General features: G+C 42.3%; 1 protein-coding gene across 1 annotated transcript in view; it reads left to right on the top strand.

Moving 5' to 3' along the window:
* CCDC69 (coiled-coil domain containing 69) overlaps positions 1–15,151 on the top strand; it is a 36,139-nt gene that overhangs the window by 13,577 nt on the left and 7,411 nt on the right. The window contains exons 2-4 of the mRNA XM_082381530.1: positions 3,182–3,251; positions 6,242–6,348; positions 6,853–6,940. Of these exons, the coding sequence (XP_082237656.1) occupies positions 3,182–3,251; positions 6,242–6,348; positions 6,853–6,940 (265 nt within the window). The remainder of the gene's footprint in view (positions 1–3,181; positions 3,252–6,241; positions 6,349–6,852; positions 6,941–15,151) is intronic.

Raw genomic sequence — 15,151 nt, 5'->3', positions numbered from 1 at the left:
GAACTTTTTTCAGGCAACCTGAGGCCAGTGGCAGCCTAGAAGATCTAGGAAAGCACTGTGCGTCTTTGCTGTTGCCATGCTTTTCAAACATAACGTGATAACTTTCATAGTGCCATGTTTGAGATCTTAGAATATGCCAGATGTTATAGGTGCCTTATCTCATCTAATCCTTAAAATAACCTCCTGAGGAAACCAAGGCTTGGAGAGGCCATGTAGTCACACAGTGTTGGATTTAGTATTTGAATCCAGATCTGGGTGATTTTACATTAATTAATTAATTAATATTTTATTTATTTATTTATGGCTGTGTTGGGTCTTCGTTTCAGTGCGAGGGCTTTACCCAGTTGCGGCAAGCGGGGGCCACTCTTCATCGCGGTGCGCGGGCCTCTCACCATCGCGGCCTCTCTTGTTGCGGAGCACAGGCTCCAGACGCACAGGCTCAGTAATTGTGGCTCACGGGCCTAGTTGCTCCGCGGCATGTGGGATCTTCCCAGACCAGGGCTCGAACCCGTGTCCCCTGCATTGGCAGGCAGATTCTCAACCACTGCGCCACCAGGGAAGCCCCAGATCTGGGTGATTTTAGACTCCCACAGTCCTTAATGATACTGTTCCAGTCTCTACTGTTCTGAGACCGTGTTCTTATGCTGATTTTGACATCAAGGTCCCGTTAGACAGTGTCTTACCTCCCCAGCTCCAGTTTCCTCCCTTGTAATAACCCTTGCCTCTCAGTGCGGTTGAGAGGAGCTGAAATCAGACCCTCAGAGTTTGAACGCCACGGGCATCGTTGGGTGAAACTAAGACTTCCTCACCTCCACTTCACAGAGGAGGAAGTAGGAGCCCAGAGGAAGAAGGAGACTTGTCCAAATTTGTGGAAAAGCCAAGACTGGAATTCTGGAAATCTCACTCTCATAAAAACGTTGAGCAGATTAGTGTAACCAGTGGTGGCAACAGGGACAAGACAACCGTTGGTGTTTATCTCCCTCCTTCCTCCAGCCCAGGGTGGAGAGGCTGGCTCCTGTCATTTCCCCAGAATCCTGTGTTGACAGCTTGTGCCTGGGCCAGGCGTCCCCTGTCCCCTGGGCAGGAGGGCAGACACTTCACAGGGTGGGTGGAGGGAGGGTGACAGGCATGCCAGCCACTGAGCAGATGTGGGGACCAGGGCCTGGGGGAAGCACTGTGCCTTGCTCAGTTTGCCAGGGTTTCACGCTGCACCAGGCCCTGTGCCAGGCCCTGTGCCAGGGGCAGGAGTAGAATGTTCTAGAAGCCTTCCCTTCTCTTCCCTCCTCTTCCCTCCTCTTCCCTCCTCAACCGGAAGTATGCTTTCTAGCAGCATTTCATTCATTCTCAAGTTCAGGAAATTGTTAATAATTTTTATTTTATTAATCTATTATCACAGGAAAAAGTAAAGCTTTTCCTTTACAATGATAATTCACAATTGAATGCTTTCATAGCCTTTTCACAGGCTGACTTATTGAAGTGTTTTTTAAAATGGGGGCCTAGGGACTTCCCTGGTGGCGCAGTGGTTAAGAACCCGCCTGCCAATGCAGGGGTCACGGGTTCGAGCCCCGGTCCGGGAAGATCCCACATGCTGCGGAGCAACTGAGTCCGTGCGCCACAACTACTGAGCCTGCCCTCTAGACCCCGCGGGCCACAACTACTGAAGCCCGTGTGCCTAGAGCCCGTGTTCTGCAGCAAGAGAAGCCACCGCAATGAGAAGCCCGCACACCGCAACGAAGAGTAGCCCCCGCTCACCGCAACTAGAGAAAGCCCGCGTGCAGCAACGAAGACCCAATGCAGGCAAAAATAAATAATTAATAAAAATAAAATGGGGCCTAGAATATCTTTTTTTTTTAATCAGAACACTTTTTCAAGGTATAATTGAGAAGTAACATATTAATTTCAGGTGTACAACCTAAGGATTCAATATTTATATACATTGTGAAATGATCACAATAAGTCTAGCTAACATCCTAGAGCATTTTGAAAAGTATACAAAATGGCTTAAATTTTTTTTCTACCCCAGATCCTGGTCCAGTGGCCAGTGCCAGACTTTGACCAACTTTTCACCTCTCTGGGGTGAAATGAGAAAATTAAAGGTGTGAATGTGTGTGTAACGTTGAGTAAGATGTTACTTCCCCTTTCCTGGAAGAACTATCTTGAGCTTTCCTTAATATACTTTGGAAGGTTAAAATGTCTTCTATTTTATGAAATGATAGTGATAGTCTGCAAATAATTTTTGTCAGCATCCTTTCTTGTCAACCCATATCAATTCTCCTATTTCAAAATATTATTTATGAAAACTGAAATCTGGGAGCCACTGCCTTGTGGTACAGAAGGCCCTTTTGCCTCAGTTCTCTCCTTTGATCAGATTCAACCCACACTGGCCAAGGTTGGTTAAAGTGCCCACTAGGTAGGGCTCAAATACTTGGCTCTGCCAGTTGTCCCCTGATTTACCTTGATTAACTCCTCACCTGCCTCAGCCTTCTCATCTTTAAATTGGGGGGCATTCGTATTTCCCAGGGTCCTTCTGAAGATTACCTGAGATTGTATAGATAAGACAGCATAGTGCCTGGTACATCCTGGCTGCAGTATCTCACCCCCATCTGTCACGTTAAGTACTGCTGTCTCCTTATAGTTGGGGAAACAGCCCTTCTAGCAGAGAAGAAGCATAGTAAAACATGGCTTGAACTTTGATGCTCTGCTTTCAATACAGGGAACTTGGCTGGAAGTTGTGGTAGCCACAGGCCCTGAGAGGGAAGGGGAATTGTCTCTGAACTGGGGGTTAGGAAGTTTTAGGACACCTAAAGGCCATAACTGGGGTGAGGGTAATAGCAGAAGGTCTGGCCAAGTCCCTAGAGAAGAAAGATAAGGGCAGAGAGGGGCCATGGTTGGTGCCCTAGCCAAATCACAAGAATCTAAGGAGAGACCAACCAGCATCAAACTCCCCGCAGAGGGTTTCCCTGGCCAAGATGAGAAATTCTGCTCTGAGAACCCCTTCCCCACAGAGGGAGTGCTGCCTTGGGATGGTGAGGAAGGAAGCCTAAGTGAACTGGGCATAGAGCTGGGTTTGGCACGACTGGAATTCCTGTCTTGCCTTTAGAAGAATCTTACCATAGCATCCATCCTCACATTGACCTCCTACCTTCTTCCTTCATCCTCTTTGTTGTCTCATTTCTTCCAGAGGTGCCAAGGACCAGATCAGCCTCCCAAACCAGAGCTGCAGGAACTGGGTCCCCTCAATGGTGACACAGGTGAGTAGGCAGCCCTATAAATGGCCTCCCTGACATCTATGAGACTTCCTACTTTATAATCAACAGACATGATATGGCTATTTAATTATCTCACAAGATTTTACTTAGGTTACATTAATAGCAGTATCATGTCTAAAATCAGGGAGGTGATAGTTCTTCCCTGTTCCCGACTATTGATACCACACCTGGAGTGCTGAGTTTATTTCTGGAAAATACATTTTCAGAGGAATCCAGAAAAAGTGGAGAGAGTACAGTGGAGAAAGATGAGGCTGGTGAGGAATCTGGAAACCATGTCTTGAAGGAACAGTTAAAGAAACAGAGGATGTTGCAATAAAACACAACAGTTCTCTCCAAGTGACTGAAGTGCCCTCATGGAGAAGAAAGATGAGGCTTGTTCAGTGACCCAGAGATCAGTACTAGGGCCTCAATGTAGCAGAAACAGGCTGGCAGAATTCAGTTCAGTCTCAAAGGATTTTTTGTGCGGTTGTTGGTTTAACATCATCAGAGATACTTCGTAATAGGACGAGCTCTCCATCTCTGAAAGTGTTTCATTACCACCTGGAGGCTGTCAGGGATATTGTAGATGAAGTTCAAGTACCAGATAAGCAACTGGGTCAGAATTCAGAGGTTCTCCAATCTGAATGTACATAAGAATTACCTGGGGGGGGGGGATTTTCAAAAGTACAGATTCTGGGGCCTCACCACAGACCACTAAATAAGGATCTCTGGGAGTGGGGCTGAAGACTCTGCATTGTTAGTGATGATTAATCTTTTTAATAAGCTTCTCCCCAGTTGGGGCCAGTCTGGTACTGCTGACCAACGTTTGGGACCCCGAGCCAAATGATTTATGAGAGCTGATCATGACCTCAGACTTCCTATCTGATGGACTGACCACAGCCTCTTTCCTCACATTTCTCGTCATATCTTGTACCCAACCTGGCCTATGAAGTTCTGTAGTAATATTACTACTACATTTACTTTTATTTATTTATTTATGGCTGCGTTAGGTCTTTGTTGCTGCTTGTGGGCTTTCTCTAGTTGCGACGAGCGGGGGCTACTCTTCGTTGCAGTGAGCTGGCTTTTCATTGCAATGGCCTCTCTTGTTGCAGAGCACGGGCTCTAGGCGCGCGGGCTTCAGTAGTTGTGGCACGTGGGCTCAGTAGTTGTGGCGCACACGGGCTTAGTTGCTCCACGGCATGTGGGATCTTCCCGGACCAGGGATCGAACCCATGTCCCCTGCATTGGCAGGAGGATTCTTAACCACTGTGCCACCAGGGAAGTCCCTATTACTACTACATTTATAATAATGCTAACAATGCTAGTATTAGCCTCCAATGCTTGTCATGAGCACCGAGGAATATTTAGAGAACATTTAGTGAACAATGAAGAAGAGTACTTATTGAGTACCTCCAAATGCCTGGCAATACACTTAGTGCTTTTTTAAATTCATTCATATGTTGTATTTTTTAGATTCTACATATAAGTGGTAACATACAGTATTGGTCTTTCTCTGAGTTAGTGCACTAAGCATAATACCCTCTAGGTCCATCCATGTTGTTGCAAATGGCAGAATTTCATTCTTTTTTATGGCTGAGTAATACTCCTTTCGATGTATATACTGCATCTACTTTATCCATTCATATGTTGATGGACACTTAGGTTGCTTCCATGTGTTGGCTATTGTACACTTACTGCTTTTTATGCATAAGCTGGTAGAACAAGGTGGTAGTTCAGAATGTTTGCTGTCCTTTATCCCGATTGTGAACTGGGTAATCTTGGGCAGGTTACATGATTTCTTTGTCCCTCAGTTCCCTCATCTGTGACATGGGGATAATCATAGTGCCCACCACTCTGGGTGGTTGTGAAGATTCAGTGAGTAATACCTGTGAGATACTTGGAACAGAGCTGGGCATGTTTCTGAGCATGGTAAGCTCTCTTTATTCTTTACCTGCTGTTGTTATTTTTATCGCCATTGTTTTCTGACTTAATCATCTCAATAGCCCCATGAGGTAGGTATTATCATTATCCTGATTTAACGTACTGGGTAATTGAGGCTCCGAGAGGGTGGGTCCCTGCCTTAGGTGAGACCCAGAGCCTGTTGGACTCAGAGTGGCATCACCAGGGCTGTTTTGGGGTTTCCCTGTTTGCGTCTTCTCACTGTTCACAGCAGCCTCTCTGCCCCCCGCTTCGGAGGATGCTGAAGGTGAGGGGTCACACACTCAGACACAGGGCCCAGCAGGTAAAGTGTGTGACCAAGTGGCCCCTTACACGCGTCCTCTGTGAGGAGAGGTTAGGACAGTGGCAAACGGCAGAGCCACATCCTGGACGGAGGGGAACGCAGCTGCCCCTCAGCCCAGCTCCTGTTTGACACTAAGGCACACACACCGCCACTTCTTTGGCTTTTTCAAGATAAGTTGGAAATCTGTCGTACTAAGTAAAATCTGCCCAGTTATTAAGCATCAGCCACTATTTGTTTTTAATTTAGATATTGGGTAGAGCAGCGGTCCCCAACCTTTTTGGTACCAGGGACCGTTTTCGTGGAAGACAATTTTTCCAAGAATTGGGGTGTGGGTGGGGGAGGGATGGTTTCGGGATGACTCAAGCGCATTACTTTTATTGTGCACTTTATTTCTATTATTATTACATCAGCTCCATCTCAGATCATCGGGCATTAGATCCCGGGGGTTGGGGACCCCTGGGGTAGAGCAAATAGCACCTTTATGGGCTGAACGTGTCCCGTGAGTTACCGGCTCTGCTATAGATCCCAGGGGCAAAATGAGACCCCTGGCTCCTGCACTTCATGAAGGAGGGTCTCCAAAGCCAGGGAGATTTAAGGGGCTGCCTCTGGAGGTTGATCTCCTCCCCCAACTGAGACCATTCTCGAGGAGGAGACAGGCTCCCCACCCCTTAGCTTGAGGCTCATACACCCTCCCTGCTGGGCCTGGTCCCAACCTCAGCTCTGTGATTTTTTTTTCTTCCCTCACCTATAGCCACAGCTGCCCATCTCTGTGCATCTGAGGAGGCCGAGCAGCACCAGAAGTCTGTCACCAGAATTCTCCAGCAGCACGAAGAGGACAAGAAGAAATGGGCACAGAAGGTAAGTCCCAGCCCATCTCTTTTCCTCCTGCTCTGCTAACCATGTTAACTCCCAGAGTGAGGCCATCTTTTGGTTTCATTGTTGGTGTAAGTATCTCTTACTTGTTTTGCCAGGAAGAGAGTCCTTTATCTGTTGAACAAATATTTGTAACTGCTGGCCTATAATTCATTATATTCATTCTATGCAATGAAAGGTGGGGAAACACTAACATAATAAAGGGTTCCCTGCCTTCAGTGGCATCAGGATTAGAAGATTCCAAAACCCCTTTCCACCTGGTAAATCTCTGGGAGCCCCATTCTAAGCCCTAAAGAGGGCAAAGTCAGCCACACCTGCTGTGTCCTGGAGGCCTTGTGCCCTCTCTGGGCACGTGTCATTCCCATCGCTCAGATCAGCGGGTAGGGCTCTGATCACCAACCTCCAAAAGGCTGCAGTGTCGGTGAGTGAATAAGCGAGGCTGCCCTGAACCTACTCAATCTCATCCTGCTCCGGACCCCCCGCCCCCAGGTGGAGAAGGAGAGGGAGCTAGAGCTTGGAGAGAAACTGAATGAACAGCGAAGAGTCCTGGAGGCAGAACATGCGGAGGCCCTGAGAGGTAAGGACAAGATGCACTTGGGAGGGTGTGGAACGGACTCCTGTTCCACCCGCTGAGCTCACACGGGACTCCCACTGTCCCCTCCCTCCCACCTCTGGTCCGTAAGCAGTTGGTCACTTCAGGGCTAGAATTTGCAGGGTCCTTCAACTTGTCCTTCCAGGCATGTAAACTCTGACCCCATCCTTTGTTTTACCTTAGTTGAGAGGTGTTTTTCCTTTCCATTTTAAAAGCAATTCGTATTCATTACAGGAAATTTGGAAAACCTTGACAAATAGGAGAATTTTAAAATATCTGTTTTCCTTCCCCACAATGATGACGGCTCTTACAATGTATGGTTAGGTTGATTATTTTTTTCAAGTAACTTTCTTTCCTTTTACATGTGATGTGCTCATCATAGAAAATTTAGAATGTATGGATTAAACAAAAAGATCTTACAGCATAATGGTTGGCTCTCAGACTCTGCAAATGGTCTCTGGGTTTGAATCCCAGCTTCACCATTTACCAGCTGTGTAACCTTAAAGAAGTTAGTTAACCCTTGTTCATAGGGTCTTTATGAGAATCAAACAATTTAATTTATAGTTAGATAGATAGATAGATGAAGGAATCTAGAACAGTCCCTGATAGTTCACAAGATACTTAGCAAGTATTTATTAGTATTTATTATTTTATTACTGAGAAAATTAAAATTGTGTGTAATTCCACCCAGAACTAATCACTGCTACCCCTCTGATATAGATCCCTTTTACTTCTTTTTTTTTTAATATTTATTTTATTTATTATTATTATTTTTTTGGCTGCGTTGGGTCTTCATTGCTGCGTGCGGGCCTTCTCTAGTTGCAGCGAGCAGGGGCTACTCTTCGTTGTGGTGCGCAGGCTTCTCATTGCGGTGGCTTCTCTTGTTGCAGAGCACGGGCTCTAGGTGCGCGGGCTTCAGTAGTTGTGGCACGAGGGCTCAGTAGTTGTGGCTCGCAGGCTCTAGAGCACAGGCTCAGTAGTTGTGGCGCACAGGTTTAGTTGCTCCACGGCATGTGGGATCTTCCCGGACCAGGGCTTGAACCCGTGTCCCCTGCATTGGCAGGCGGATTCTTAACCACTGCACCACCAGGGAAGCCCCCTTTTACTTCTTTTGTGTGTATTTACCTAGAATATATATCTATGCACACACACACTTTGGGGGGAGGAGATAAATTGATTTTTTCACTTTGAACTGTATTAACATCTTGTCATTAAACTCCTGTAGCACAGTTTTAGTAACTACATAGCATTCCAGTGTGTACCCTTGTTCATTTAACTGAGCCCCTTTGGTTAGGCATTTCAGCAGTTTCAAACTTTTGCCATTGTTTGTAATAGCAGCGATACTTACACAGTGAACCTCATTTTGTAAAATCTTTGCCACACTCATGATTTTATCATTAGAATAACATCCTAGTAGGGTTGGTATGGCAAAGATTATATACGTATATCTTTTATTTTGGTAAAATACACATAAGATTTACCATTAGTGACATTTACTCCATTCACAGTGCCCTGCAATCATCACCACTGTCCACTTCCAGAACTCTCTTGTCCTAAAGGCAAACCCCATACCCACTAAGCAGTCACTCCCAAACTCCACCCTCACCCTTCCAACCCCCCAGCAACTACCAATCTGCTCTGAGTCTCATGGCTTTGCCACTGCGGACACTCAAGTAAATGGAATCATACAACCCCTACATCTGGCTTCCTTCACCCGGCATAACATTTCCAAGGCTCATCCATGCCACAGTGTGCATTTGCACTCCATTCCTTTTACTCCCCCCATTTTAAAAATTACTCCATTCCTTTTTGTGGCTGAATAATATTCCATTGCCTGGGCACCCCACACTGTCTTATCCATTCATCAGTTGGTGGATACCTGGGCTGTGAACCAGTGCCACCAGTACAAGCACCTGCTTGAACACCTGCTTTCAGTTCCCCTGGGTGTACGCTTAGGAGCAGAACTGCTGGGTCACATGCTAATTCTATGCTTAACTTTTTGAGAAACCACCAAACTGTTTTCCACAGTGGCTGCACCACTTTTCAGTTCCAACAGCAATGCACAAGGGTTCCAACTGCACCACATCCTTGCCAACACTTGTTAGTTTCCGTCGTTGTTGCTATTATTATTATTGCCATCCTAGTGAGTGCAAAGTAGTATCTCATAATGGTTTTGATTTGCATTTCCCTAATGACTAATTTTGCTGAGCATCTTTTCATGTGCATGTTGGCCATTTGTATAGCTTCTTTGGGGAAGGTTATCTAGATTTTTGATGCTATTGAAATTGACCTTGAAAATGTTATACCAATTTCTCTTTAATCATCAGTATTTGTATGACTTTCCCCCAGAATTATTTATCTTTTTTAAAACACAGTTAAGATTATTTTATATGCAAAATTTTATATCTTGTTCTTTTTATTTAACATTGTATCAAACATGTTTCCAAATAATTCTGCTACTAAAATGTAAAATCTAGACCACTGCATACATGGTTTTCCTTATTTCCTGTGAGTCTAGACATATAGATTTAACTATTGTAAGTAACACTGCACTAAACGTGTTTTGCGTAAAGATGTGCCCACATTTTACATTATATCCTTAGATTCCCAGAAATGGAATAACTAGAACAGAGTTCTGAACAGTTTTAAGAATCTTGAAACATATTGCAACATTAGCGCAATTTTGAAATAGAATTGAAGGCCTTGCCCTGGGAATTTGAAGGGTTGCATTTTAATACTAATACACTCCGTGAAACTGGGTCTGTCACTGGACCTTAGTTCACTTTCTATATCTCTAAAACCTACCTTGAATCTCCTTTCAGTATCTGTATCTCTAAAATCTTCCTTCCCTCCCTCTCAAGGCTATTATGGGAAAACAGCTTTCTTCTCCAAGCAGAGCATTACTTTGATATTAATTTTAGCATTGTAAATATATTGATAAGAAAATTTTCCTACTGTAAAAACCCCAGAGGGGAAGGGACTGCCTGTCTTGAGTTCTTCCCATCAGTCAGAATTCTTTCATAGTTACTTTTAAATTGCTTGGCACCTATTAGGTGCTGCCTAAGTGTGTATTAAATGAATGACTAAAAGCACAGCATGGGGGAAGTATAACTGGGAGAGGCTAGTGGTGGTTTTTCACATTTGATAACCTTGCTGTCTTTTATTTTCTATGTTTGTTTTTATTTTTTAATTATTATACATTAAAATTGACTTTCTGATATACAGTTTCATAAACTTTAACACACGTGTAGATTCGTACAACCATCACCATAATCCAATACAGAACAGTTCCATCACCCCCAAAACACCCTCTCAGGCTGCCCATTTGTATTCACATCCTCTCCCACCCCAACCCCTGGCAACCACTGATCTGTCCTCTACCACTATGGTTTTGTCTTTTTGAGACTGTTAGAGAAACAAAATAATACAATATAATTTTTAACATTGTCTTCTTTCCCTCATCATGATGCCTTTGAGAGTCATCCAAGTGGCTGGGTGTATCAATAGTACATTCTTTTTCATGGCTGAGTTGTGATCTAGTGTTCACTCATCCCCTTGTCCCGGGGGGGACAGGTCGTTTCCAACTTGAGGCAATTATGAACAGAGCTCTTCTAAACATTTGCGTACAGGTCTCTGTGTGTTCTTAAGTTTCTTGGGTAAACACCTAGGAGTGGAATGGATATGATAAATGTATGTTCAGCTTTATGAGAAATGACTAAACTGCTTTCCTAAGGGACCATCATTTTACATTCCCATCAGCGATGGATGAGTTCCACTGTTCCTTTTCACCAACACTTGTCAATACTTTTTATTTTTTGCTGTTCTAATAAATAAGCAGTGATGACTCACTGTGGGTGTAATTTGCATTTCAGTAATGACTAATCATGTTGAACATCTCTTCTTGTGTTTATTTGCTGTCTGTATAACCTCTTTGGTAAAATGTCTGTTGAAATCCTTTGCCCATTTTAATTAGCTTGTTTGTTCTTACTGTAGAGTTTTGAGGGATCTGTATATATTTTGGATACAAGTCCTCTGTATTTGCAAATATTTTCTCCTAGTCTGTGTGGGTGTTTTGGTTTTGTTTTGTTTTTTTCTTTTTCATTCTCTTAATGGCTTTCACAAAGCAAAGCTTTTAACTTTGATAAATTCCAAGTTATTTTTTCTTTTATCAATTATGCTTTTGGTGTCATATATCTAAGAACTCTTTGCTGAACTCTAGGTAACAAAGATCTTCTATGTTTTCTTCCAAAAGTTATATGATTTTAAGTTTTACATTTAGGTCTATTATCCATATAATCATGTGATTTTTCTTCTTTATACTGTCAACATGGTAGATTGCATTGATTTTTCAAATTTTGGACTTGTGTTACAAAACCCCACTTGGTCTTTTTATATATTGCTGAATTTGATTTGCTAATATTTTACTGAAGATGTTTGTGTCTATGTTCATAAGGGCTACTGGTCTGTAGTTTTTTCTTGTACCATCTGTCTGGTTTTAGTATCAGGGTAAAGCTTGCCTAGTGGAATGAGTTGGGAAATGCCCCTTCCTCTTCTATCTCTAAAAGAGATTGTATGGAGTTGGCACTATATCATTTTTAAATATTCAGTAGAATTTGTCAGAGAAACCTAAAGATTTAAACAGATACTTGACCAAAGAGGATATACAGACAGCAGATAAACACAAGAAAAGATGGGCTTGGACATTTCCTTTCCAGAAAGTATTTAAGTACAGATTTAACTTCAATAGTTAAAGGAATGTCCAGGTTATGTATTTTTTCTTGGATGAGTTTTGGAAGTTTGTAGTTTTTCAGGAATTGGTACTCTTTATCTAAGTTGTCAAGTTTATGTGCATAGGAATTGTTCATAGTGGTCCCTTAATATTGTTTTAAATATCTTCTATATCTATAATGCTATCCCCTTAAGTTTCTGTAATTGGCAATCTGTGCATTTAATTTTTTTTCTCTGTCAGTCTTGCTTGAGGTTTATCAATTTTATTAATCCTTTCCAAGAATCAGCTTTCGGTTCCATTGATTTTTTTTTTTTCCTATTTTTCTATTTTCAATCTCACTGACTTCTTATTTCCTTCCTCCTGCTTGCTTGCTTTGTATCTAGTTAGCTCTTTTTTCTAGTTTCTTAAACTAGAAGTTTATTGATTTGAGACCTATCTCCTTTTCTAACATAAGCACTTGGTGCTATAAATTTCCCCCTCAGCACTGCATTATCTGCATCCTACAAATTGATGTTTTATATTTTTATTTTTGTTCAGTTCAAAATATCTTCAAGGGAGATTACCTTGAGACTTCCTCTTTGGCTCACTGAATATTTAGAAGTGTATTTCCTTCCAAGTGTTTGGACATTTTCCAGTTCTCTTTTTGTTACTGATTTCCAGTTTGATTCCATTATGGTCAGAGAACACAGTTTATATTTCATTTCTTTTATAATATTTTACAGCTTGTTTTATGATTCAGGATATGGTCCATCTTGTGAATGTTTCACGTGCACTTGGAAAGAATGTGTATTGAGTATTTTATAAATGAATCAATTAAAACAAGTCATTGACAGTATTGTTCAGTTCTATATTCTGTCTGTCTACCTTTTCTATCGAATACTGAGGAGTGTTGACGTCTTCAACTGTAATTGTGTATTTGTCTATTTCTCCTTTCAGTTCTGTCAGTTTTTGCTTCATGTAATTTGAAGAACGACTGTTCATGTATAAGTATTTAAGGTTTGTTATGTCTTCCTGGAGAATGGACCCCTTTATCATGATGTAGTGTACGTCTTCATCCCTGAGAATCTTCCTTATTCTTTTATTTTTTTTAATTTTATTTATTTTTTGGTTGTGCCAGGTCTTAGTCGCAGCAGGAGGGCTCCTTAGTTGCGGCTCACCAGCTCCTTAGTTGCAGCTCGCAGGCTCCTTAGTTGCGCCATGCATGTGGGATCTAGTTCCCTGACCAGGGATTGAACCCACATCCCCTGCAGTGGGAGGTGGATTCTTAACCACTGCGCCACCAGGGAAGTCCCGAGAATCTTCCTTATTCTTAAATGTTGCTTTTCCACTCTTACTTTTACCCTACCTATGACATATTTAACGTAGGTTTTGTAGGGACCCTGGTGGTCCAATGGTTACAACTCTGCGCTTTCACTGCCGAGGGCATGGGTTTGATCCCTGGTCGGGGAACTAAGATCCTGCGAGCCTCACGGCACGGCCAAAAACAAACAAAAAAAGTAGGTGTTATGTCATGTCAATAGCACCTAGTTGGGGTTTCTTTTATTTGGAGTGTTTAGGCAGTTTAATGTTGTTATTGATATGGTTGAATTTAGGTCTGTCGTTTTGGTATTTGTCTTCTGTTTGTTCTTTTTTTTTTTTAAACAGGTTTTTTGTTCTATGTTTATTTATTTTTATTTTATTTATGGCTGTGTTGGGTCTTCGTTTCTGTGCGAAGGCTTTCCCCAGTTGTGGCAAGCGGGGGCCACTCCTCATCGCGGTGCGCGGGCCTCTCACTATCGCGGCCTCTCTTATTGTGGAGCACAGGCTCCAGATGCGCAGGCTCAGCAATTGTGGCTCACGGGCCCAGTTGCTCCACAGCATGTGGGATCTTCCCAGACCAGGGCTCGAACCCATGCCCCCTGCACTGGCAGGCAGATTCTCAACCACTGTGCCACCAGGGAAGCCCCTGTTCTGTTTTTTATCCTCTATTTTCCCTTCCCTGCTTTCTTTTGGAGTATCTGAACATTTTTTAGTATTCCTTTTTAACTTACCTATTTTCTTTTACTATATCTCTTTGTGTATGTATATATGTATGTGTATGTACGTATTAGTGATTGCTCTAAGAATTATGATATGCGTAACAGTCTACTTAGAATTAATATCTTACCAGTTCAAGTGGAATGTACAAACCTTATCATCATATAGGTCTATCATCTCCCCTTTTTGTTATACTTAATCTTATATATTACATCTACATACACTGAATACCCCGTCAGACAATGTTATAATTTTTGCTTTTAACCATCATATTTTAAAGAGCTCAAAGGAAAAAGAATAGTCTATTACATTTACCCAGGTGTTTACCAGTTCTGTTCTTCCTAAATTCCTGAAGTTTCAAGTTGCCCTCTGGTACCATTTGCCTTCTATTTAAAGAATTTCCTTGAGCAATTCTTTTAGAGCAGGTCTATTGGTGATGAATTTTTAGTGTTTCTTCATCTAGAATGTCTTTATTTCACCTTCTTTCCTGAAGGATATTTTTACTGAAGATAGTATTCTTGATTTACAGTTCTTTTATTTCAGCAGTTTTAAAATGTTCTTATGCCTTCTAGTCTCCAAGCTTTCTAATGAGAAATCCACAACTCATTCAAACTTATTTCCTCTATGTAACGCACCATTTTTCTTTCTGTTCTAGATTTTTTATTAGTTTTTTTTTTTAACATCTTTATTGGAGTATAATTGCTTTACAATGGTGTGTTAGTTTCTGCTTTATGACAAAGTGAATCAGCTATACATATACATACATCCCCATATCTCCTCCCTCTTGCGTCACCCTCCCACCCTCCCTATTCCACCCCTCTAGGCAGACACAAAGTACTGAGCTGATCTCCCTGTGCTATGTGGCTGCTTCCCACTAGCTATCTGTTTTACATTGGGTAGTGTATATATGTCCATGCCACTCTCTCACTTTGTCCTACCTTCCCCTTTCCCCTCCCCCTCCTCAAGTCCATTGTCTACATCTGAGTCTTTATTCCTGTCCTGCCCCTAGACTCTTCATAACCTTTTTTTTTTCTTTTTTAGATTCCATATATATGTGTTAGCATACGGTATTTGTTTTTCTCTTTTTGACTTACTTCACTCTGTATGACAGTCTCTAGGTCCACCCACCTTGCTACAAATAACTCAATTTCGTTTCTTTTTATGGCTGATTATTAGTTTTTAAAAATGATACGTCTGAGTGTGGATTTCGTTGGGTTTACTTTGATGTTCAGTGAGCATCTTGAATCTGTAGGGTTATGTTTTGCCAAATTTGGGAAGCATTCAACCATTCCTTCCTATAGTTTTTCTGCGCTGCATCCTTTCTGAGTCTTTGACTCAAATGTCAGATATCTGGGATTATCTTTTGGGTCCCTGAGGCTCTGTCCATTTTTTCCCAATATTTTTTCACTTTCTTTCAGATTGGGTAATTTCTATTGATCTTCAGAAGTTCA

This window comes from Balaenoptera borealis (assembly GCF_965194805.1).
Source record: "Balaenoptera borealis genome assembly, chromosome: 2".
Lineage (NCBI taxonomy): Eukaryota > Metazoa > Chordata > Mammalia > Artiodactyla > Balaenopteridae > Balaenoptera > Balaenoptera borealis.
The sequence above is the reverse complement of the archived record's forward strand: the minus strand, read 5'-3'. Positions and strand labels throughout refer to the sequence as shown.